This window comes from Xenopus laevis, chromosome 1L (genome assembly GCF_017654675.1).
Source record: "Xenopus laevis strain J_2021 chromosome 1L, Xenopus_laevis_v10.1, whole genome shotgun sequence".
Classification (NCBI taxonomy): domain Eukaryota; kingdom Metazoa; phylum Chordata; class Amphibia; order Anura; family Pipidae; genus Xenopus; species Xenopus laevis.
In genome coordinates this window covers 28,881,263-28,906,982 of record NC_054371.1, presented here as the reverse complement: position 1 = coordinate 28,906,982, position 25,720 = coordinate 28,881,263, and the positions used below count along the sequence as shown (strand labels likewise).

The 25,720-nt window shown below is 39.5% G+C and overlaps 1 protein-coding gene across 4 annotated transcripts in view; it reads left to right on the top strand.

The window, feature by feature from the left end:
• Positions 1-567: 567 nt before the first annotated feature.
• Positions 568-25,720, top strand: part of bod1l1.L (biorientation of chromosomes in cell division 1-like 1 L homeolog) — a 50,023-nt gene continuing 24,870 nt past the window's right edge. For 2 of the 4 annotated variants that reach the window (XM_041588023.1, XM_041588012.1), the window contains exons 1-10: positions 2,944-3,201; positions 5,933-6,057; positions 8,026-8,216; positions 8,818-9,393; positions 11,035-11,184; positions 12,042-12,202; positions 14,469-14,580; positions 15,594-15,714; positions 17,755-17,827; positions 18,909-25,386. In XM_041588023.1, coding sequence (XP_041443957.1) covers positions 3,085-3,201; positions 5,933-6,057; positions 8,026-8,216; positions 8,818-9,393; positions 11,035-11,184; positions 12,042-12,202; positions 14,469-14,580; positions 15,594-15,714; positions 17,755-17,827; positions 18,909-25,386 — 8,104 coding nt within the window. In that variant the 5' untranslated portion in view covers positions 2,944-3,084. Of the gene's footprint in view, positions 1,153-2,943; positions 3,202-3,660; positions 3,790-5,932; positions 6,058-8,025; positions 8,217-8,817; positions 9,394-11,034; positions 11,187-12,040; positions 12,203-14,468; positions 14,581-15,593; positions 15,715-17,754; positions 17,828-18,908; positions 25,387-25,720 lie in introns of those variants that run through there. The other 2 variants (XM_041588020.1, XM_041588014.1) reach the window with 2 other exon arrangements.

The following is a 25,720-nucleotide window of genomic DNA, read 5'->3' as shown; positions in this document are numbered from 1 at the left end:
AAAACTACCTTCGGCAATTTCCGCGGCTTTCGGGCGCAGTTGTTCGGGACCGGAAAATTGCTACAACTGCGCATGTTCTGATACGCCTCTTACTTACTAAGGACTACCAAAGTGGTGAAGATGGCCCCTGTGAGCTCCGCTGCGTTGACTCTGCATCGAGGATAATTAAAGATGTAGGTGGCATTTACAGGTATTAACACCTGTGCGGAGGGGAACTATGGAAGGTAGGGGTTTTCATTAGTTTGGGGGTATCTTCTCCTTTAAAAACCTGACTCATATAACATTTATGATTGGCTAATTAGCAGGTGTATATGGCAGGCTGCAGCTGTTTCTGGGCTGCTACTAAGTGTGAAATCCTGAAACCTTAAAATCTGAATAGTTACAAAAAAAGATCAGTGCAGCTCCCACCGACGACTGCTTTTACCTAAATTTAAATCTTTGAATTAGCATTTTTCTTGGTTTTTAAATTTAATAGATACTACATTTTTACTACAGTTTTACAGAAGTAAAAAAAAAAAAAAAAAAAAACCCACCACATTTTTAGAGAAAGTTTGATTTGTGGGGAAAAAAAACTAATTTGAATTTCAGTAAATAGGCCCCTAGAAAAGCTTAAGTCCTCCGGCTACCTTCGGGTGTATAGCTTCTTACTGCTACTGTCCTGCCACCTGGTGGTGGATACTTAGTCCCTGTGTCCCACAGATGAGAGAATCCAGTTGGGCGACTACTGTATCTGTGCATTCATGTGGCCCTCACTGGATCCCTGTAGGCCTGAAAATCAGAATTGACAACACTGATTGGATCTGCCTTATTTGGCCCCATAAATGAGTTTGACAACCATAAAAATTGACCATGAACTAACGCAAGTACATTTTTAACATTTCTAACCCAAAAGCTGACCAACTAAAAACATTCAGCACTGCGTTTTTCTTCTTCATTCCAGTGAAGCTTCAATGTAGGCTCTACCCACAGGCCTCATGAGGGAAGCTCACGAAACAGCTGTCTTTTTACCTCACAGGAACCAATCAGCATTTGAGTCTAATCAAATCAGGGAGTAAAGCAATAAGTACCACAACCTGACTGGTTCCTAGGGGTTACTGTTCCAGAGTAACGTTTCCCTCATGGCTTCCTGACTCGTCCCATGTTACCCACCAGGTAAATACTTTTATAAATTCTCCCCCTTTTTTTTGTGATTTAACTTTCACTTCTCTTTCCAGCTTTAAAATGGGGTGTCTTTTGCACCCCCCCAAATTAGTTGACAATCTGTCCATACACAGTAATATATGCTTGAAGTTGCCAGATGAGCAAAGCTTGCCTTGATTTGGCCACAACCCCCTCCCCTGTGTTTCTTTTTTCTGAAACTTTATGACTTTCGGGAAATGCGCAGTAGATCCTTACCCATAAATCCCTCTACTGCGCATGCGCCACCAAATGCCGGCGAATGCAGGAAGAAGAGCACACAGGTGAACATGGCTGCTGTGAACTCAACATTAAAGTGGAGTGGCCCTTGGGCATTCGCCCGAACAGGCACTTTGCCAGTCAGGCCTGGCCACAACTGATTCACATGGGGGGTCCTTGTCTGTGGTCCCATACAAAGGCTGTCTACCCAGCCTGTGACCAAGTTTAGGTAATAGGTTAAAGAGTATACTCTGATTATTGGCTGCACAATCATGCCCCACACAAATCAATTTACTTTAGTTAAAGGGGTGGTTCACATTTTAAGTAAATTTTTAGTATGTTATAGAATGGCCAATTCTAAGCATCTTTTCAGTTGGGCTTCATTATTATTTAATTCTGCATAGATTCTGAATTATTTGCCTTTTTTTTCTGATTATTTTCAACTTTCAAATGGGGGAGGGGGTCACTGGCCCTATCTTAAAAAAAAACAAATGCTCTGTAAGGCTACAAATGTATTGGTATTGCTACTTTGTATTACTCGTCTTTCTAGTCAGACCCTCTCCTATTCATATTCCAGTCTCTTATTCAAATCAGTGCATGGTTGCTAGGGGACTTTGGACCCTAGCAACCAGATTGCTGAAATTGCAAACTGGAGTGCTGAGTAAAAAGCTAAATAACTCAAAAACCATGAATAATAAAAAATGAAAAGCGACTGCAAATTTTTTCAGAATATCACTCTCTACATCAGGGATCCCCAACCAGTAGCTTGTGAGTAACATGTTACTCTCCAACCCCTTGGTTGTTGCTCCCAGTGGTCTCAAAGCAGGTGCTTATTTTTGAATTCTAGGCTTGGAGGCAAGTTCTGGTTGTATAAAAACCAGGTGTACTGCCAAACAGAGTCTCAATGTAGGTTGACAATCCACATAGCCCTTATTTGGCACCCCATGAACGTTTTTCATTCTTGTGTTGCTCCCCAACTCTCTCTTTACATCTGAATGTTGCTCACGGGTTCAAAAGGTTGGGGATCCCTGCTCTACATAATACTAAAAATGAATGTTAAAGGGGTCCTTTACTTCTGAGATAACTTTTAGAATGATGTAGAGAGAGTCTGAGACAATTTGCAATTGGTTTTAATTTTTCATTGTTTGTGGTTTTAGATTTACAGTATAATTCCAATTTTACATTGGTCAGGGAACTAGAATAAAATTGTGTAGAATCCGGGGGAAATGTAAAATCAGGGAAATGTTTTATGCTTAATATATAGGTAGGACCACAAAACAACATTTTAAAATCAGGGGATGTAAAATGGGGGTTCTACTGTATATAGCTTTTTATTCAGCAGCTCTCCAGTTTGCTGTTTCAGCAATCTGGTTGCTAGGGTCCAAGTTACCCTAGCAACCATACATTGATTTGAATAAGTTACTGGAATATGAATAGAGTCAGGGAGAAGCTTTGGCTATGAAACCTCCAGTGCAGCAGATGTCACTGTCCGCTAGATGTCGCCCGTCAAATAACTCCTGGCTGGCTCCCAGAATTCCATGGTGGCTCCGGTTCAGGTCTTGTAAAGCAGCTGCTGTGTTTTGTATAAGTAATGAAACACGGGGTTTGTATCTGTTTGCTCCCAAATTTTTCGCTGAGCTCCGCTACCGGGAGGTTTGTGGCTGATACGCGCTCTCGTTGACTGACGTCATGGCCAACCCGGTGCCCGGAGATCCCAAGCTTGTGTCCCAGATAGTGAATCACCTGAAGAGTCAGGGGCTGTTTGACCAGTTCCGAAGGGACTGCCTGGCTGATGTGGACACCAAGGTAACATGGGGGCAGCGAGGATGCTCGCTTTAAACTGCCGCGGTGGCTCATGGGAGCTGTAGTTTCTCGGCTGTATAGGAGGAGACTTCTCTTCATTAAAGACACAACATGGTGCAGCATGAATGGAACTACAATTCCCTCTTTCCTCTGCGCCACTAGTGCCAGAGATTGTCGCTGGTTTCTAGAACTGAGGGACTGTAAGGAGATAATGAATGAGATCACTGTGCATAAGTGTAGTACAGACATTGGGGGCAATGGATATGGCGGCCAATAATAGGGAGAATCCTTGCTTCCCCCCCTTTATATGCCATTTGGCATTGGTACCTTTGCTGTGAGCCAGGATGTGGCCCTGACCCAAAAGGGAGGCTTGAACTGATTAAAGGAGAAGTCAACCTCATCGGTGCTAAAATCCCTCCCCCTCCCCTGTGTGTTTCTTTTTTCTGAAACTTTGTGACTTTCGGTGCATGTGCAGTTGATCCTTACCGATAAATCCCTCTACTGCCCATGCGCCACCAAATGCCGGCGAATACAGGAAAAAGGGCGAACATGGCTGCCGTGAACTCAACAGGAGAGGAACTGCACAGAGGGGTCAGTAACAAGTGTGGGGGGGGATTTTAGAGCCGCAGGGGTTGAATTCTCCTTTAAGATCACAGGGTGGTCAGGTCTAATTTTCAAAACCAGCCAAAGTCGGCTACAAAACCAGCCCAAAACTAGCCGAGAGGCACTTCAGAAATGGCACAATATGTGGAGTAAAAAAAAGTCTAAAAAATAAATATGTGAATACACCTTTTTCAAATGTTTTCCATGAAGCAAAATGGGACAGATTCACCAGGGGTGTAACTACAGAGGGGGATCCAGGAGTTATAGGGGCCCCGTAATAAATAAATATTGGTAAAACCGCTCAACCTCTAGACATTTTGGTGGCCAGCAGATTTTTGCCCCCAAATTGTCTGAAAGTGATAAAAGTCAATGGAAAATGCGAGAATGCTTAAGAGTAATGGGAGACTGAGACACAGAGCCTAAAATCTGGTAACTCCCAACTTCCACACAACTTAGTCCCATAGCATGCTGGGTATTGTAGTCTTGCATTCAACTTGGCAGTAGGCATATTGTTATTAAAAAAAAAAACAAAAAAACACATTACCCTACATGCATTGCAGGCTTGGCACTTTAGGGCAAGAAATTACTTTGGCTGGTTTTCTAAAGTACAAACCAGCCAAAGTCCCAAAAAGTAGCCCAAATCTGTACTTCAAAAGCCCTCCTGGGCTTTAAATTAGTAGCCCAATTTGGCTGGAAAACTGGCAACCCTGCTCTGCCAGTCTGAAAAATCTAATGCTCGTACTATTTAACACTGCGATGGATCAATTCTAAGGGGTGGTTCACCTTTCTGCATTCTAAATGCAGATATGTATGATCTAGGACTGTTTGCAATTGTGTGTGTGGTTTTTTTTTTTTTTTTTTGTGTTTTTTTTTTATAACTGCTCTCCAGTGTGGAATTTTCAGCTATCTGGTTGATGGGGTTCTGTTTACCCTAGCAACCATGAAGTGGTTTGGACATCTGAAAAGATTGCTGTTTTGCATTATGCACAGTATTTTATATGCACTTTAAAGACTGTCTACATTTGTCCCTAAAGCCATCCTCTGTAATCCCTGTCTGTACAGTGAATGGCAGGTTATTGGCTGGAGGGATTTATTTCTTATTCCTTAAAGGGGTTTTTCACTGTTAAAGGAACAGTTCAGTGTGAAAATAAAAACTGGGTAAAATAAAAAATGTTTCTAATATAGTTAGGCAAAAATGTAATGTATAAAGACTGGAGTGACTGGATGTGTAACATAATAGCCAGAACACTACTTCCTGCTTTTCAGCTCTCTAACTCTGAGTTAGTCAGTGACTATAAGGGGGGCCACATGAGACATAACTGTTCAGTGAGTTTGCAATTGATCCTCTAGATTCAGCTCAGATTCAAAAGCAACATATATTACCCACGTGCCCCCTCTCAAGTCTCTGATTGGTTACTGCCTGGTAACCAACCAGTGTAAACCAAGAGAGCTGCAAAGCAGGAAGTAGTGTTCTGGCTATTATGTTAGACATCCAGTCACTCCAGCCTTTATACATTACATTTTTGCCTAACTAACTATATTAGAAAACATTTTAGCAATCTATTTACCCAGTTTTTATTTTTACACTGATCAATTCCTTTAAATTTTAACATTTAGTATGATTTAGAGAGTGATATTCTGAGACAATTTGCAATTGGTTTTCATTTTCTATTATTTGTGGTTTTTGAGTTATTTAGCTTTGTATTCAGCAGCTCTTGAGTTTGCAATTTCAGCAATCCAGTTGCTAGGGTCCAAATAACCCTAACAACCATGCATGATTTGAATAAGAGACTTGAATATGAAAAGGAGAGGTCTGAAAAGTAAGATAAAAAAATAATCCGCAATAACTACATTGTAACCTTAGAGCATTTGTTTTTAGACTGGGTCATCGGAACTAGAGTAATACTTTATTTCTTTTCATCCAGCTCTTTATGGTCCAACTGTAAGTTGCAACTAGTAAGTCCAACTAAAGTTTGGTGAGCTTTCAACAATTGTGAATTTTAACGTCAACTCTTTAAAGGGACACGGAGGTGTATTAAATTAATATTGCTAAGAACATTCATTAAGTGATTTTTTCATTAATAACTGTTATACTTAAACGCCTTCTTAACATTGGTTGCTCTCTTTGTAGCCAGCGTATCAAAATTTGCGTCAGCGAGTGGATAACTTTGTCGCCAGTCACTTAGCAAGCCATACATGGAGTCCTCATCTAAACAAGAACCAGCTGAGGAACAACATCAGGCAGCAGGTGCTTAAGTAAGTCCTCCATTTTAACAGTCGCAAGGCAAAGGTTCTCTGTAGGACTGACCCACTTAAAGGAGAACTAAACCCTACAATATGAATACGGCTAAAACTGCCATGTTTTATATACTGAACTTGTTGCACCAGCCTAAAGTTTCAGCTTGTCAATAGCAGCAATGATCCCGGACAGTGCTGTCCAACTTCTGTGGTACCGAGGGCCAAAATTTTACTGGCATATGTGGTGGAGGACCAATAATGGAAATCCGTGTTGGCCTCTCCCCCTTTTAAACCACAACCACTGTAAACTACAGCCATATTACCACAAAAACTTTTAAGATCATATCCACATTAACGGTGGTAGCACACCAAAAAACCAAATGGTTGGTGCTCACTGCAGGGAAATCCCTCATCACTCAATCCGTATACCTCATCCTCCCCTGCGGATAATACAGCAACCCCCCCGAACACTTGATTAAACACCTTAAGGGCCCTTAACAACAATTTCCAAATGCTAACAAATCCCAAGAACAAACTCATAACAGGCCACAGGTAGCGTATGGCACACCCAAGCAGTTCTGGGCAAGCAGACAATGGCACATCCAAGCAGCTCTGGCCAAGCAGAGAATGGCACACACAAGGAGGGAAGGCAGAACAGAGCAAGAGACAGGGAAAGCTATCATTCTCATATGTACTACATACAGTGACACAGTGCTGGTGCACCATTAGCATTTTGAATAAGGTGTGAACAGGTAAACAATGTGGGCAGTTTCAGTCTGGATCTCGAATGTGAACAGTACAGGGGATTAGAGTCTGAATTTGAGGTTTAAACAATGCAGGGGACAGTTAATCTCTGTAGTGATACCTGTTAAAGCTTACATATGGTAAACAGACACAGCATGTGGAGGGCCACAGAAGGGGGGGGGGTTGCGGGCTGCATGCGTGCCAGTTGGGACAGCCCTGATCCAGGACTTCAAACTTGTCACAGGGGGTCACCATCTTGGAAAGTGTCTGTGACACTCACATGCTCAATGGGCTCTGAGCAGCTGTTGAGAAGCTAAGCTTAGGGGTCGTCGCTAATTATCCATCAGAAAATGAGGTTGGCCTGTAAAATAAGATGATGATGATACAGGGCTGATTTTTAAATTCTGATGCTAATTGCACTGGTTTATGTGCTGCCATGTAGTAATTATCTGTATTAATTACTAATCAGCCTTATATTGTGATATTTCTATTCTATGTGTACTGTATATTGTGAGTGGGTCCCTAAGATCAATAAGTGACGGCAGCACAGAGCATGTGCAGTGAATCAGCAGAAAAGTAGATGGGGAGCTACTGGGGCATCTTTGGAGACACAGATCTTTACTGCTAAAGGGCTGTGGTTGCTTTGGGCTGATGCAGAAGCACAAAACATAATGTACAACATTTCTACCTACTTCTTTAGTAAAGGCCAGTTAGGTTAAATTTGGACTAAACCACTATCCTTGATTTTTGAGAGGTTCTTGAATAACCTAAATGCATACATTAAGGGTTATTCACTGGAGGGTTCCAATTTGTTAGACCACCCCCAGTGCGTTTAATTAGACCTGGAATTGGCACACCCCTTTGCTGACAAGTGCACTGGTCCCATGTTTAAGAATGCAGGGGATCACTGTTAGTTCAGTGGGAAAGTACCCCGAACTTGTACACTATTCAGTAAGGACTGCACCAATGTGCAGTGGACAACACACTGATTCATCTTTCAATTGATTGCCCGTATCCCTGAGAACCTTTGTATATTTTTAGTCAGACATTTGTTTGTGTCTATAGGTCACACATAATCAGACCAAATTTAATGACCCTTTCTTTACAAGCTGTCCCACAGCTCCTCAGGGGCCTTTCTATACACTGCTTATACATATTTTTATTCTTTATTTTATCGTATTCCAATTTGTCGAAAAACAAATCTTTTTCTTATTTACACATTTCTTTTGGTGCTCTTGACAGGTCTGGAATGCTAGAATCTGGCATTGACCGAATTATTTCACAGGTGGTTGACCCAAAGATAAACCACTTATTCAGGCCTCAGGTGGAAAAAGTCGTCAAAGAATATTTGGCCATGAAGAATAATAAAGAAGACGGAAATGTAAATACAGAGCAAAACGAGGAGAGATTGGAAACCTCAATCTCTGTTCCTGGTATGTATGTGTGTTTCATGATATGTGTATGTATGATATCAATTTAGTAGCTACATTTTTCTTTCTCAACCAGCCATAGTTTCCAGATGAAAAACAAAAAATGTATCTAAGGGGCAGATTTATCAAGGGTCCAACTGAAAATTAGAATTAGAATTTCATAATTTTTTTTTTTTTTTTGGTCAAAACTGTGAAATTCAACTAGGGAGTTATTTAAATTCCAGTTTTTCAAAAAATCCAAATTTTATTTTTATTTTTTTTTATTTTTTTGAGATTTATAATATTCTGGCCTTTTAAGGCCTCGAATTTGACTATTCACCACGTAAAAACTGCCAAATTTCTGTAAATCAATGGGAGATGTCCAGGGATCAATTTTGGAGTTGTTTGCAGCCTTGCTGAATTTTTTTTCAGAGAATAAAAACTTCAATGGAGTTTTTAAAAAGTTAAATACGATTTGAGTTTTCAGGTCGATCCTATTCACCCGAGTTTAATTTTTTTTTATTTTTATAATAAATTTCGATTGGTCGAATTTCGAGTTCGTAAGTAGTTTTGAAAAAAAAACTCATTAACTGCCTCTAACAGTATCTTACATTTTCTTCTCAAGGTTCTCTTCCAGCAGTTGGGCCTAGCACCAATGTAGCGAGTGATGCAATGTCCATTTTGGAAACAATTAGTTCACTGAATCAAGAAGCAACTTCTGCCCGTTCCCTGGTGGATACTACAAACCATAAAAACAGCGACAAAGGGGCCAAGAGAACAATACAACAAAGTGTTGATGTTACAGCAGAAAAGGATTGTACTTCAGAGGAAACTCCAGAATTGGAAAAATCTGTCCCTGACATGCTCGTGGCAGAAACAGAGCTTGATATAAAGACAGAAGATTCCATTGATATTTCCTCCACTGTAGAAGCTTTGAAACTGCCTGATACAGCTGGTGTCTCACAAAGCAAAGATGTTCCAAATATAAGTGAGGAACCCAAGCCTAAAGCTGTAGAGAGTGAAAAGAAAAATGAGGTCAGTGAAACAGAGAAGAAAGAGGAGAAGAAGGAAGCAAAGACTGAAAAAAGGAAAGAGTTCCCCAAAAAAGGTGATGATGCTGTAAAGGAGGAAAGGACTGCGAAGGAAAATGAACTAGACAAGAGCAGCTGTAAACAGAAGGCAACTAGTACCTTAAAAGAAGGTAGGGTTTTTCTGGGTATTTTTGAATTCTTCCCACACTCCAAGAGAATACAGGCAGTTTAACTGGCTTCTGATAAACCTGCCCATAGTTATTGTGATTATGATGTGTAAACTCTGTAAATAATATAAAGATATGCAAGATGGCTCAATTCAAGCGTTTTAGTCCAAAATAAACTGCAAACCACATCAAAAACATTGTATCAGATTACATTGGAACCTAGATTTTTTTTAAGTCCCCTGATTTTAGGTGTTCCTGCATTTTACATTTTTTATTTGTGGTCACACCAATTTATAATGCATTTCAATGTAAGCATTTCCCTAACTTTTTAAGTAACGTTTTCCCGAATTTTACATCCACATTTTTGTCCTGATGTTCCCAAAAACTGCTTTTTTCCTTTATGAATGTATTATTTGCGAGATAGAGGTTTAAAATACTAAACAGATGTATATTTTACCATGGTTCAGTCTGTAAATGGTCAATTCCAACTAGTCTGCACCTTATTCAGGCCTTGCACATGCCCCCCATATTAACACTAAATATTGTATATCAAAGTAAAACAGACTTATATCCTTTCAGTACTTGAAGAAAAAGCTACTTTAACACGTTTTTCCTGATTTTACGGTTTCCCAGATTAGTCATTTTACATAATTTTTTCCTGGTCCCCTGAAAAACTTAAAATGGGGGTTCTACTGTACATTAAAACACACCACAAGGCAATTTTCTAACAGCCACAACTCCTCCGATGAAGCACCCAATGGCTCGAGACACCTTAGGAGGGCGTGGCTGACATGAGGTATGCAGACAGAGGGAGGACATTGCCTTGTGGTATGTTTTTTAATATAATCTGATACAATGTTTTTGATGTGGTTTGCTGTGATTATTTTGCACTAAAATGTTTGAAGTGAGCCACCTTGCATATCATTTATACTTTGTACTATATGTTATTGGACCTTGTGTCAAGGGGTTTAAACAGTAAATATTCAATTTGTGTTTGCTTAATTGTAATCTCTGTAGAATATATAATGGAATTCTACATTTATGATTTTATCACATTCTCTGTTTTACATTGGCAGAGAAGAACACTTTCCTGCCTATTAATTTTAATTGCAACTGCCTGTCAATGTGTACATGGGGCAAATTTTGGTTTGAAAATGCTAAAAGGTACCTTTTTTGGACCAAAATCCATCGTATTTGAACAAAGACAGGTTGTTGTGTTATTAAAGTGATCGTCTGGTTGCATGGACTGTATCGTACAGTCGTGTACTGCCATGTGCACTGCTGAAATGATAATGGGGTTGATTTGGGGTTAATTACATAAAAGGGAGTCATTTACTTCATTTAATAAGGCTTGTGCTGAACATACTTTTTGTCTCTTGTGAAAATCTCTTATTTCTTGAGCTAAATGGCAAAGTGGAGTCAGAATGGGGTTGAATACTGGTAAGACACCTAGGAGCTATGGTATATTGGGTCTTCTTATTTGGTTAAAAATATAACAAAAACCATCGTTTTTGTTGTGAGTTAAACAGTAGGCAAATTGAATATCTTGTTTATGCCCTAGTGTTGGGAAATGGGGTATACTGCCCCTTTACGCTTCCTTCATTTTCAGTATTTAAAACGTACTTGTGTTTTTACTCGTTGCAGAGAATCTCTCTGTAGATTCAGATATTGATGATTATACAGATGTCACCGTCAGCTCTGTGCATACAAGTGACCTATCTTCGTTTGAAGAGGAAAGTGAGGAAGACGCAGTGGTTTCAGATAGTACTGAGGAGGGAGAAATTACCTCCGATGGTAAGTTTTTTTTTATGCAGTGCTTTTTCAGGCTAAAGTTCATGCCCCTTTATCAGTGCCCACATAGTACATAATACAGAGATATGTAAACTATAACAAGTGTACCATTGCTCCAGGAAGCATTAATCTCCTGTTTAAAATCACCCCATTGACTTTATGGGTTACTGTATGCAAGCTTTGTGCCTCTTTATTACATTACACCTATTTGAGTTAGTTACTTTTCTGTAGTTCCTGGATCATCATGAATCAATCGTAGATCTTCTCATTTTAATTAATTTTCTGTAGTTCCTGGATCATCATGAATCGTAGATCTTCTCATTTTAATTAACTATCTGAATGGTGCCTCTTTCCTCCCCCGAAATGTTAGCTCCCTTGGCACAAAATTCCCATAGTTCAGGGTCTATTGTGTAAATCCTATCATACTGTAAAGTGAAGATGGGCCTGGTGCTGTTTTTAAACGTGTTTTATCTTTATTTTTTAATTTCTAGGATTTGAAATAATATTAGTATTAGTAGTATTAGTATTAGTATTATTATTCTTGTGAGCAATCATGCATACTTAAAGGGGTGGTTCACCTTTAAGCTAACTTTTAGTATGCTATACAACGACCATTTCTAAGCAACTTCGATTGGCCTTCATTATTTTTTTTCTTTTATATAGTTTTTAAATGATTTGCCTTTTTACTTCTCTTCCAGTTTTCAAATGGGGGGGCTCTTATCTAGAAATCTAGAAAACAAATGCTATGTAAGGCTACACATGGATTGTTATTACTCCTCTTTCTATTCAGGTCTTCTATTTATTTACTTTTTACCCTAGCAACCAGATTCTATTCAAACCTGTATACAAATATTTCTTAGATGAAGAGGACAAAGTAGATGACAAGAATATTGCCAAGCCAGAAACTGAGCAAAACGAAGTAAAAACCAAGTCGAGTCGTCCGCTGTATGTGCACAAACCATACTTGTACTACAGTGATTCTGATGATGAACTGTCAGTGGAGCAACGTCGGCTGTCCGTTGTGAGTTTATTAGTGGGTGTTTCTATTTGCTTGCTGCACTATAAAAATCTCGCCCCCTGCTGTAATTTCTCTCCTCTTCCCTAAGCCTCCCATTAAGTGTAAAGGTGGCCATACACATTACAATTACAATCTTTCTTTTCAATACACATGTGTAGAGCTGAATCGTCAGATACACAGATAGAAACAATAGAATTCTACCTGTATCTGACAATTCAGCACTAACAATGGCTGATGTTTGGGTGCCTTCAAAGGCACCTGATCAAAATTTTCCGTCCAGCCCGATCTATCGTACGAAAATTTGTTTTGTATATTACCTGTGAGTCTATGGCCACCTTTAGTTGCTGTGAACAGGGCCGCCAATGAAAATCTTGGTGCCCCATACTACTTAGTAGGGCCCTCCCTGCTATCCCTTCCCCTCTGATGGAGGGATAGCAGCGAGGGACCTGTTAAATAGTATGGGGCACCAAGATTTTCATTGGCGGCCCTGTTCCCAGCAACAGTAACCAGAAAGTAAGTAAAAAAATGCAATGCATGGATTTAGCTTTACATTGTCACACTGATTATTACTTATGATGTGTCTAAAAGCTCACCAGTTAATTAATTCAAGAAGGGAAATTCATGGGGAGGGTATAGAAGCCCTTGTGCATTATAGTGGTGGACATGAATTCGTCAGTAGGGGCACCTATTTATTGTTACATAAACCTTTCAAACATGAGATTATGTCTTTAGGTATTCAGCTTCTTTAAAGAGGGGACCTAGATCTTCCGAGCACTTAGCAATAGATTTCTTTCATTTAATTTTCATCCATTTATAAGATACTAGCATTTTTAGATGCCTAATATATTGCTGTTGGCTCAGCAGCATTGTCACAGATGTGCTCAGTTTATTGAACATGCAAGCAGCATCTCCAGTGAGGTGATGCTCTCATGTTCTGACATTCGTATAGTGAGTAATAGCTGAAGCTGTGCATGTTTCTGGTACCACACAGTCTAAATGTTGGATTTTATTAATGATCTGACATGCTGAAATACACAGGCTGATTTTAACCCCTGCTGCAGGCAGTGTTTTTTTTCCTGTTCTCATCCAGAGCCATTCGGCATATTTCAACAAAGCAACGCCAGACTTTGCATCCCTGCGGTAGGGACTGGAATTGGCCTACATATTTCAGGTCCCATGTGGGCCAAAATAATTGAGTGCATCAGTTTCATATAAGGTCACTGACTGAACCCATTGGGTTTAGAAACCTATTCTTATCTGGAGGGAAACACAAGCATAACACAAGGCAGCTTTGCCAGCTAAAGGAACTGTAACGTCAAAAAAATGAATGTGGTTTAAAGGGGACCTGTCACCCTAAGAAATAATTCCAAATTATTTTCTATCATTAGTTGAGCAAAATAGAAGTCACTTAGATTACATTTATTATTTACATTTTGTTTCCTTCGGTCTTGGAATTGCACAATTACAGCACGCAGGCAGGAGCCATTTTGTGGACACTGTTATTAAGACAAGTTGTATATCACCCCAAAATCTTGGGTATGTGCCCGAATGGGGGACCTAATGCCCTACACAATTATAGACTGTAAGGAGGCAGGGGGAATGTGCGCAGAACAGTGATAATGCAGGAAGTGCTGAATGGAAAGTAAAAGTAATTGACTGCACCACCTCTATGCCTCAGGCATAAAGACGGGGCAGGTAATCTATGATTGACAGCTCAGATATTTAAACCCCTTTTATAATGGGTATGGATGTTTTAATGAAAAATAATTTGGATTCCGTCTTTAGTTTGCAAATGACTTTAATTATACCACTTATGTGTTTGCTTTAGGAAGTCCACTATAATTTATATAAACAAGCTGCTGTGTGGCCAATGGGGCCGGCCATTCAAAGCTGAAAAAGGAGAAAAGGCACTGGATACACATCCAATAATATATAAGCTTTGTATTATACAATGGGATTCTTCTGAACTTATCTACGGTGTATAATGTGCTTGAATGGCTGCCCCCATGGCTACACAACAGCTTGTTTATATAAACGATATTTGTTTTTCCGTAGCAAACACAATCAGTTTTACCAGAGCAGGCAACAGTAAATTATATTGTCATTCGTTTTAAAACACTTCCAATGGTTTTGGTGTTACTGTTCCTTTAAATCTCAATAAGCGCCATGATGGTTAGAAATCAAATTAATTGCATAGCTGTAACAATTCCCAATTCCCATTAGTGTAAGCTTCCCACGCCTTTGCTTTTGACACAGTTTCTACTTATAGGCTATGGAAAAAGAAGAGAGACTGCTGAAAAGACGAATGAAAAGGGAGAAATTGGAAGAAAAGCGTAAGCAGAAAGCAGCTGAGAAAACAAAGCACTCGAAAATCAGCCAGGGTAAGTGTACCGTTCTGATGCAAGATTGTAATATTGACCTTTTGCTTGATTGACATTTGCTTGTGAGCTTAAACTTTAATCTGCCATTGTTTAATGGTACATGTATCGGATCCGTTATCCGGAAAGCCATTATTCAGAAAGCTCCGAATTATGGAATCCTATGGACTTATTTTATCCGACTAATCCACGTTTTGAAAAATTATTTCCTTTTTCTCTCTAATAATAAAACCGTACCTTGTACTTGATCCAAACTAAGATCTAATTAATCATTGGATTGGGATGAAAAACTATTCTATTGGATTTATTTAAGGTTTACATGATTTTCTGGTAGATTTAAGGGATGAAGATCCAAATTTCACAAAGATCTGTTGTCTGGAAAACCCCAGGTCCCGAGCACTCTGGATAATAGGTCCCATACCTGTACCTCTCAAAAGGATTTGAAAATACTTCTACTCACTATAGCTGAGCAAGAATGAGGTGCATGTCATAGAGCTCACACTCGCACCAGAAAATGCTCCTAGCAAGCAATAAGAATCTCTTGGTTTTGGCACGAGTGACCCAGTGCGCTTCTTATGTGCATGCGTGTGATGCAGCATCGATCAAAAGAAACTAAAAAACACCCAAACTATTGATTGATTCTGTTTTGCACCCCTGAATAGTTATGGCTGGGTTCTTCGTGATTGCTCATTTTCAAGCAGGTTGAAGAATTGTGACTTGTACAAAATAGGGGAGTTAGATGCCATTTTGTAATTTTTTTTTATTTATTTTTTTATTTTTTGTAAATTTACATTTGTATTTTTTTTGTAATTGCTTTTTTTTTCCTTTTGTAAGTTGTTCAAAATCGTTGGCTTACCAGAGATGCATGGGTGTTTGACTCAAACTAGGGTGTCGCAGGATTATATAATGAATTGCAACATCACTTGGATTTAGCAACTTTTTGTGCAGCATAAACTCCTTTTTCAAGACACATTTTTAACTTGTGTAAATAATAAGCTAAATTTTGGGTTTTTTAGGGAAAGCTGGAGCTTCCAAACACATCAAGGCAAAATCGACCAGCATAAAGGAGGTGCTAAAAGAACAAATGTTTTTAGAAAAAAAAGTAGCAAGGAGCAAGAAGAAAATAAGAGAGTCACGGTAATCCATCATTTTTGCAGTGTACAAAATAAATAAATCTATATATCTCTAGATAGATAGATAGATATCTATATAGATAGATATCTATAGAGATATATAGATATCTGTATAGATATCTATATAGATAGATATCTATAGAGATATATAGATATCTGTATAGATATCTATATAGATATATATATATATATATCTCCAAAGGAATGGTGCACTCCGTAGACAAAATTAATACCTGGGTGCCAGCATGGGAAATAAGCAGTGAAAAAGGATTGCGGCACTCACAGGGTTTTAGTGAAAAAAAAAAATGTTTTATTATTAAGCCTCAACGTTTCGATCCCCCACAGGGCTCTTCGTTTTTGCTCCTGACGAAGATCCCTGTGGGGGATCGAAACGTTGAGGCTTAATAATAAAACATTTTTTGTGTTTTCACTAAAACCCTGTGAGTGCCGCAATCCCTTTTCACTATCTGTATTAAAAAATGTTTTATTTTTTTTTATTTCAAAGCACTGGAATTCAATTCTTTTTGTTTTTAATGTGACTTTTTTTGCAAGGAAAATCTTTTGTGAATGCTAACTCACAATATGTGGTTTATACAAGTGTTCAGTATCTTTGTGCTGATAGCTCTAAGTTTGCACTTGTGAGAAATCACTGTGCGTTTGCCTTTTGTTCTGATTGGCCTCCACTGGTTATTGAGGAAACATAGCTGACACATTGTCTGAATAAAGTGAAGAGATTCTTTTTAAGGTGAATCTGAAGGGTAACTGCAGGCAATGGAAAGACTGAGGGGCGGTTTTATCAAAAAGTGAGAGAGTATACCACAGGGGAAAAAAACTTTCTATTCATGAAAGTGAGTATTCTATTAATCAAATGGTGAACTCTACCTTTCACTCATTGATAAATACACTTCTAAAAATGAATAAAGGTGGATGCATTTTTCTGTGGTAAACGATAATCTCACCTTTTGATAAATTTACCCCTTAGAGAAAGTATGACCAGTACAAAGAGAGAGGATTCAATATTCAAGTGTTTACTGAGGCTACTGAAACCCTAGCACTGATACAATCTTATTCATTATGGGCCAATGCCCCAACCAATGTCAGACCTTCTCCTATTTGTTCCTGTAGGATATCTAGCCACTTAAATTGTTGGTTTTATAGGGTAAGGGCCTCCTGTTTTCCTATTTCTTAACACATAATCTTTGTAAGTTTTCGTTATTTACTAAACCTTGGATCTGTCATCACCCTTTTTTTTTTTTTTATTAAAATAAAGTCTACCTAACCCCCATCCATGAATTGAACTCATTTATCAAGAAATCAGCTCAAAAAGTTGGTGCAGGAAAAGTCTTTAAAAAATTGTGTGACGATTCAAAAGGTGCGAATTCATGCCTGAATCACTCAGTTTTTTTGTTTTTTTTTGAGTTGTCGACAACCCCCCCCCCCCCAACTTTTTTGGATTATCGTACAAAAACCTCTAAAAATGAGTTTTCCCCTTTAAAAACTCTTATCACAAAAAAATCTAATTTAATAAATAGACCCCTTAAAGCGGTACTGACGCGTTACTATTTTCTACTATTCATAGGAATGGGTTAGTATCCAGTAACAATAGTTCCCCTCAAAGCTGCCCCCGGCCCTGCAAACCCTTGCGAAGCCGCTGACACAGCCAACTGACCTTCTGCCTTGCTTCTGTGTCGCTGGGCTGGGGGCTGAGCGATCCTTCCATAGGCTGAAGTCCTGTTTTCATTCGTAATTAGAATATGGAAGGATCGCGCCCAGTGTCACTGAACAGCAAAGAAGATCTTTTAGCAGTGTCGGGTCAGCGCAGGTTCGCGGGGCTGTGGGCGGCTTTGAGGGGAATTATTCCAGGTGCAGCAACGACTTGATACTGACACGTTCCTATGATTTTTATAAGAACATGTCCATATCGCTTTAATATTTGTGTTGTCAATATTTTTATTTATTTTTTTTTCCCCCCCTACTGGTCTAGCTACTACATATCTGCAATTATATACATTGTCCTCATTTATTTTTCTGTTTAACTTTACAGGAATGAAAAAAATACCCTGAAACCAAAATGTGACCTTTTGGAAGACGATATGAAGGATTTCATGAAAAATGAGGTAGTAGTTATGGTATGTGTGTGTGTGTGTGTGTGTGTGTGTGTGTGTGTGTGTGTGTGTATATATATATATATATACGTTTTAGAAAAACTAATTCCTGATGACAGCTTCGATGTAGGGGCCTAAAGGTTGAATAAATCCACTTCTCATTTTTTACAAGACCTGTGAGTGCGGTTGTTTTTCTAAAACTCGATATGTTGTAACAATTTTATCAGCACCAGCACCCAGGCATTTTTCCTTCTGTTCTTTGAGTGAACAGAACTATGTGAACAAGTGTTCAGTGAGATTTAGATTTCACTTGTTGCTGGCCACTTTAAAACAGTCTAGCATTTTGTGTTTAATCAGAACAAACATAAAAATGTTATATATTTTTTTACACACCTATAGATTGAAAGGAGACCTTCAGTCTGTTTGTGTAATCACAAGTATCAGTTCCCCAGTCCCATTAGGTATGCAGTATAATGCAGCCCCTCATTGCTTTGTTCCTTTGTGATGTGGTTGATTCTGGGACTTGGAATCCCTCTTTCCATAGTTTGTGGTGCACGGATTCTCTGGAAAGCAGAGGGACTCCGGGTTAGGGAGTCTATGCATTTAATGCTTAGCCTATGAGGGGGTTGGACTGGTCCCTGTGATCTCATAAATGTATGGTCAGAACTGGAAGTTTTTTCTGAAAAGTTAAAAATCTGGAGAAAAAAATGCAGATTTTGGGTATGTGTTTTTGCAAAATATGGCAAAAGTATTAAGTTATTCAAGCCCATAGGTTTTGTTGTGTTTTTTTAACTTATTTTTTACCTTCTCTTTCTGTGGGTGGGGGGAAATGCTAACAATGATTTTGGGACATTGTTGTAATGCTGAGTCTTTTTCTCGTTTAAATTCCACACTCAAAATCTTGAGTACAGGTATAACATTTATTCAACAACTAAAAGAACAAACCATTGCAAACTGTCACTTAATATCTGTTAGTCTTACTGTTGATGCAAGGTTTTCACTGAATTGTTTTTGGCAGTGCTAATTATGAATTTGTCATATTAATTTCCTTTTTCTTTTTCTTTTTTTTTTTTTTTTTTTTTTTTTTTTTTAGTCACACGACAAACCATTACTTGCCAAAGAAGCAAAATCTAATATTGGATGGAGTGAAAAGCCTTTTAAAGTAATGGCAGAATCAGCAGAAGAATGTAAAACTGACATTCGAATAGAAAAGGAATATAAGAAAAAAACACCACTTGAAAAGAACGAGACGAATGTTGAAGAGCCACAAAGACAGGAAAGTGCACATAAAACAGAAAAAATTGTAAAGAAGGATGGCCATGATTGTGAATCACCCAGCATGAAAGTGGAACAGAAAAAGGAGAGGTCGTCCTCCAAAGACGACAAGTCGTCCTCCAAATATAGATCTAAAACAGACAATATACATAAAACAAAAGATGATTCTGACCCTCAAAAATTCAAGAAAAATTCAAAAGATGATGATACCTTACATAAGCGTAGTCAAAGCAAATCCAGCTCTGAAGAAAGATCTGATCGAAAAAGTAAGCATAAACATGAAAGCAAATCTTCCTCCTATAGTAAAGAGGAGAAAATCTCAGCGACTGAGAATATTAGCAAAACAGGTGAAAGTGTTCTCCGGGAGAGTAAACGAGAAAGATGCCAGTCGGAGGAAAAATCAAGATCCGAGCACAAGTATAAGCGATCCCTTAGTGATTCCAGAACACACAGAGACTCGCAGAATGATTCAAGACAACATAGTAGTAATTCTCAGAAAAAGTCAAAGCTTTCTTCTGATGATAAAAGTGAGTCGGATATAGCACGCACAAATTATGCAAAGCAAGAGGAAAGCACAAATAGAGATAAAAGATCATACAGCTGCTCAGAAGAACGTGTTTCATCAAAGGCAAAATCAAAAAGTAGCAGCAAATTGTCAAAACTTGGTGACCAGGAAGAACCAGCACAAAAGAATGGCAATGAAGAAGCAAAAGATGCAGTCACTGCTCAAACATCAAGTACAGTATCAAAAGATGCCAGTTCTAAATCCAAACATTCAGGAGACAAGGAAAAGGTGAAATCTCGAAGTGACAATAGAGAACATTCCACTTCAAAACTGGATAAGAAGCATGTGGGAGAAAATACAAAAAGTACAAGCTCAAAGCACAGCCATAAGGATTCAAAACGGAAGGGGGAGAGCAGTAAGTCTGACAAAATAGGTTCCAGAAGCACTGATGAAAAAAGGGCACAAGAAAGAAGCAGTTTGGATAGAAAATCAAGTAAAAAAACCACAATGGAATTTAAAGGTGAAAGCTCTAAAAGTGGTATGCCTTCTAAAAATGGTTCAAAACTAGAAAGTGATGGATGTGATAATGCCGGGAGAAAAAGAAAGCTTTCTTCATGTTCTTATGACACCAAAGACATCCTAGCTATAACGAATGAAGAACTTTCTTGTGAGAGTGTAAAAACAGGAGGAAAGGAGAGAGAATCTAAATCTGCTGAAACAGTAGCCGCCTCAGAGGCTTTGGTTGAATTAAGCAACTTTTGTCTTAATGTAGATGCCACTAGCACAGAGAGTGAATATGGAAAGGAGAACCGACTAATGCAAACGTCTAACGTTCGCGATCTAAATGCTGCATCAGCATTTTCAAATAATTCTTCAGGTGAACACCGTGAACATGATACCAGACAATATTCAGAGACTGCTGCTGCTGCTGCAACTACAGTAGACAGTGGAAGATGTTTAGAAAGGTCCCATGTATCAAATGCTGAAAGTACTTCTATTAGCCATGTTGTAGATCTTCATCATGAAAGTGGAGGTGAACATTTTGGTCTTGAACAGACAAGTCCTATGCCGGAATCACATGTTAACATTAATTCCCGCATTTCTCCTCTTGATGTATCCTCTGAAATAACAGAGGCAAACAATGTGATTTCAACAACTGCAGTCTGTGACACTCATGTGAATCAAGACGCATTTAAAATAGAGCATGTCGGCTCTAACTGTGATGCTTTGGTAGTAGACAACATTGTAACTGGAAATGATGTTGAAGACCACATGCAGATGGCCATTGATAAAGATTTGGCAGAGAATAATTCTGAATCGACTTTTGGGACTTGTATGATTTCTTGTACCGAAAGCAGTGCAGAAAGTACAATTGTACAAACAAGTTCTGAAAGAAATAGCGATGCCTCCTTTTCAACTCGTGCACAGGACAGAAAAACATCGGAGTGCGAGGATACTGCCACATCATCCTGCTCCACAATTGAACATACAGAGAACGTGTTCCTCAGAGGAACCATTATTTATACGAACAGTTCAAGTGAAAATGCTGCAACATCAACAAACATACAGCTGGATAATGTTATGGCCACAAACAGTAGTGACAATGCTGTGGGTGCTGGTAATAATGGGGAGTGCACTGCCACCACTTCTGCTGAATTTGGAAACTTAAGTGAAGCAGATGTTACAATGTTTTCTGAAAATAGCTTTGAAGTTGCAACAACTTCCAGCACTCGTGTAGTATGCTCTCCAGAAAAAAGCATGGAAAGTGCAGCAACTTCATCTCAGGGAGAAATCTGTGTTGTACCAAAAGTAGAAGCTATTTGTGATATAATATTGAAACCTGCCACTTCTTCAGATGGTAATATGTCCTCTTCAGCAGGCACCCCTATAAATGCAGCAACATCTTCTAACAATCAGGAAAGTTATACAGAGAATAGTGACTTTAGTGAAGTTATTGAAAATTCCTCAAGACATGCAGCATCCTCTTCTGTCAGCATAGAAGAGAATGATGATAGGCTATTGAGCTCTGAAAATATCCTTACTCATGCAGCGACTTTTTCTGACCATGCAGCTAAAAATAAAGCTGCTCATTTGGTTTCTGATAATGACTCCACGAATGCAGCAACATCCTCATACAATGATTTGGGGAGAGATTCACTTTCAATTCCAGAAAATGTACGAATGCTTGCGGCGACATCTTCTGACAATGTGGAGGTGCATGATGATTGTTTTGTTGTTAGTAAAAAAGGGGGGTTAGTTGCAGCAACTTCATCTGACATTGGAGTGCCACACTCCAACCCAAATGGGTTTTCTGATGGTATTGGTATATTCACACATGCATCAACCTCTTCGGACGTCCATGTAGATAACAAGGTTCTTCGGGGGTCTGACATTTTTTTGGTAAATGCAGCAACCTCTTCAGACAGCACTGGAGAAAACTATGGTGTTCCTCAGGGCTCTGAAAATGTTCATGAACATGCAGCAACCTCTTCAGATATCTGTGTAGATAATGGCAACACTCTTGAGGGATCTGAAAATGTTCATGAGCATGCAGCAACCTCGTCCAATATCAGTGTAGATAATAGCGGCAGTCTTCAGACATCTGAAAATGTTCTGGCAAATGCAGCAACCTCCTCGGACAGTTTAGCAGAAAATGTTGTTCTTGGAGTATCCGAAAATGTCCTGTCAGCAGCTTCTTCAAGTAGTACAATTGACAGCAGCAGAGTATTACATCTTGAGGGTTCTAGAATATCTTCAGAAATTGGCAATGAAAATATAGCAGCATCATCCAGCAACATAATGGAGAGCAGTTTGGCAGATGCTTCTGGTGTATGGTTGCAACATCCTAATGGAGACAATACAGCAAGCTCTTCAAGTTACTTAGACAGAGACTCCAAATTTCAGCATCAAACCACACAGTTGGGTAGTGCTGAGGAAAGCAAAAATGCTAGAGCAACTTCGACTACTCAGAAGGATGTTGCCGTTAATGACAGATGTTCAAATATTATATCTTCAGGGACTCATGTTGTAAACTCCGCTGATATGGACCGTAGTCAAATGGATGGGGGCAATGCAGCAAGCTGTTCAAGTAGTGGTACAGAACAAGGTTACAAAGACCATAAACATACAGATCACCCAAGAGAGAATACAGCCTCATCAAGCTGTGCATTCGATAACGGTATAGAAGATATATGTGTTGATCCTGAAATTCCAAGCCAGAATGGAAGTGATGAAGCTGCATCATCCTCCAGTTCTTTAAATAGTAGCAGCAGTGTTCAACATCTAGTCCATAAAGCCTCATTAAGTCCCAACAATGCAAACATTGCAGAATCTTCAAGTGTTGCAATGAACAGCAGTAGTGATGGCCTGAATTTTTCTGTACGATGCCCTGGAAACAGTACTGATGATGCTGCCACCTCATCAAGCAACATAACAGTTAGAGGAGCAGACTATGTCATTGGCAACAATACACAAGCTACAACCTCTTCAAATATTTCCATGGACAGCAGTACTGGGGAAGACATAGAGCTGGATACCGAAAAAGCAAGTACTTTGACATCTTCAAGCACTTTATTGAACAATGAGAATAGAGCACAAGCTCTTGAGACTGAAAAAGACAGTGTTACTGCTTCTTCTAGTACTGCGATAGAAAACTGCACAAATGCAAATGAAGAGACTACAGGTAGCTCCGATAAAGTCAGTGGGAATGCAGCCACTTCTAGTAATCTTACTTATAGTAGTAACGAGAAAAATACTAGTTGCAATGCGATTTCTGATATTAATACTGCTACTACCTCCACAGCTATTGAAGAAAGATTTACTGCAGATGAGCGAACTGAAAACCTAAACATTTGTTGTGACATCAACAGTGAAGCTACAGCAGCTTCTTCAAGCAATGCCACGGAATCCTCCTCCGATAGTGGTGGAGGAAATGCAACATCCTCAGATTGTGTGATGGATTGTAGCTTAGAAGGAGAAAATGTGTCTCAGACCACACATCAGGATAAAAATGAGGAGGCTGCTAGTTCTTCCAGTCTATCTACTAATATGAGGCTGCAGGAGATCCAGACTGAGACAGTGGGCAGCCAAAATCTTGAAGATGCAACTACTTCATCCAGCACAGAAAGAGCAAATACTTCATTTGTCTATAGCAGCAACACTAGTGAATGTAATGGTCGTTTTCACAATGTCGAGGCAGCAGTTGAGTCAAGCTTAACATCAAGAAGTGACATTGACGCATCTGGTACTCCAGGAGAGACTATGGCTTTGTTGCCAAGTGCCATGAATGCAGCTATGCATCCTGAACTAGACCATGTAAATCTGGATTATGAAAGGGCCAATGAAAAGGAGGATGCTGTGAGTAGCGCGAGCTCTCAAGAACATAAGATACCCAGCAATGGTTGTAGGCAAATTGAAATGCTAACAAGAGATGGAGAAGTCGATGGAGCTGTTACCAGCGGTGGAGCAGAAGTGAGTGAATCCTCTATGGTTTCTGAAAATTCTGAGACATTTGGTCTTGTGACTTTTGCAAAAGCAGGGGTAATTGTTGATGATGGCAATGTACTCCATGTCCCAGTGGAGGAAGCGCCTGTCTCTAACAGAACTGACGCTAGTGATGAAAGCTTGGTTATAGAGGATACAGAAAACAATCCTTCTTTTGAGAGTGGAAATTGTGAGACTGCAAGTATAGGTGATACCAATGAAGCCGAACCCCCAAACCGGCAACTTTCATTAGAGGAAGGGGAAGGTGCTGTCACCAGCACTGGGATAACAGAAGAAAGTGATAGAGCAAAAGTGAGGCAGGACATAAGAAAAAGTGACAGTTCTTGCACTGGGGCTGAAATTGAGCCTGGTGGCCATGCCATGAGCAGGCAAGAGGTGACTGATTCAAATGCAATTATAGAAGATGATGAGAGTGCTATCACAAGTACAGGTGCAAAAGAAGAGGAAGAGGAAGGTGAGGGATTTGTAACTAGCACTGGAACTGCAAGTGAAGATTCTTCCTTATCAGCCAGCGATGAGAATTCTAATTGTGCTCAAACTTTTAATTCTAATAGCAAGACTCGACATACAGCTGTTCGTTGTGAACATGAGAGCGAGTGGAAAAGGAACCACGAACTTACTGAAGAAATGACTCTGAGCGTAATTATTGCAAATCCAGCAGGTAGTGCCCAGAGCATGGCAGGCGTAAGTACAGAACAGAGTGATCTGCACACAGCAGATCAAAATGCATCAGCCTTAACTACTGATAGTACATCTATACCAGCAAAAAATCCACTTCTCGATCAGCTGGAGAATAGTTCAGCTGAAATGGAAATGGGTACATCTCCACATACTGAAGTGATATTTGGAGGGGAGAGGAGTGTGTCAATACAGCCTGCTGCAGATGACCTGACGACTGCATTAAATGTTCAGGGGCAAAATCTATTGGAAATGAATGAAGAGGACCCGAGCACCTCAGCCGGTGAAAGTGGTTCAGTGAGCATGGCTTTTCATTTACAAGATAAATCTGCAATACATGATCAAAATGACCCCAACCTTTATACATCTTCCAAACAAGTCCCTTCAAATGATGAGCAAACTGTTGCAGACCACACGGATCCCAATCCTACTGTTAAAAATAAAGATTCGCCTTTGGCATCTGAATCTGTACCGAGTAACACCGCGGCTGCTGATGGCCTGTCCAATGAGCATGGCCACTCTTTCGCTGAACATGATTCCGTAAACAGTGAGGTAGTAGAAGAAACCGAATGTTCCAAAGTTCCTGGTGACGGAAGTGTTGTCTTTGCAGGTAATTTTAATCCATGTTGTATTCATGTACTGCTGTTGACACTTAACATCTCAGAATGTGCCGGAGTTAATAATTACTACTGAAAATGTGTTGCCCATCTTTATTTCCTTTAGAGCAAATTTGCTTTAAACATAAGGTCAGCTACAGGGAGCCAGCATAGCCTCTGGCTGAGAGTTAAGGGGCAGCAACCATGCACAATCCTGCTGGGCTAGCTACAACTGTAGTGCAGAAGTCCCATTCCCCTTATCCCAAACCAGTCAGTCTGGAGGAAGGGTTGTCCCTTTTTTTTTCTGCACATTTATTCTAGGGCTGTCCCAACAAGCAAGCCAATCGC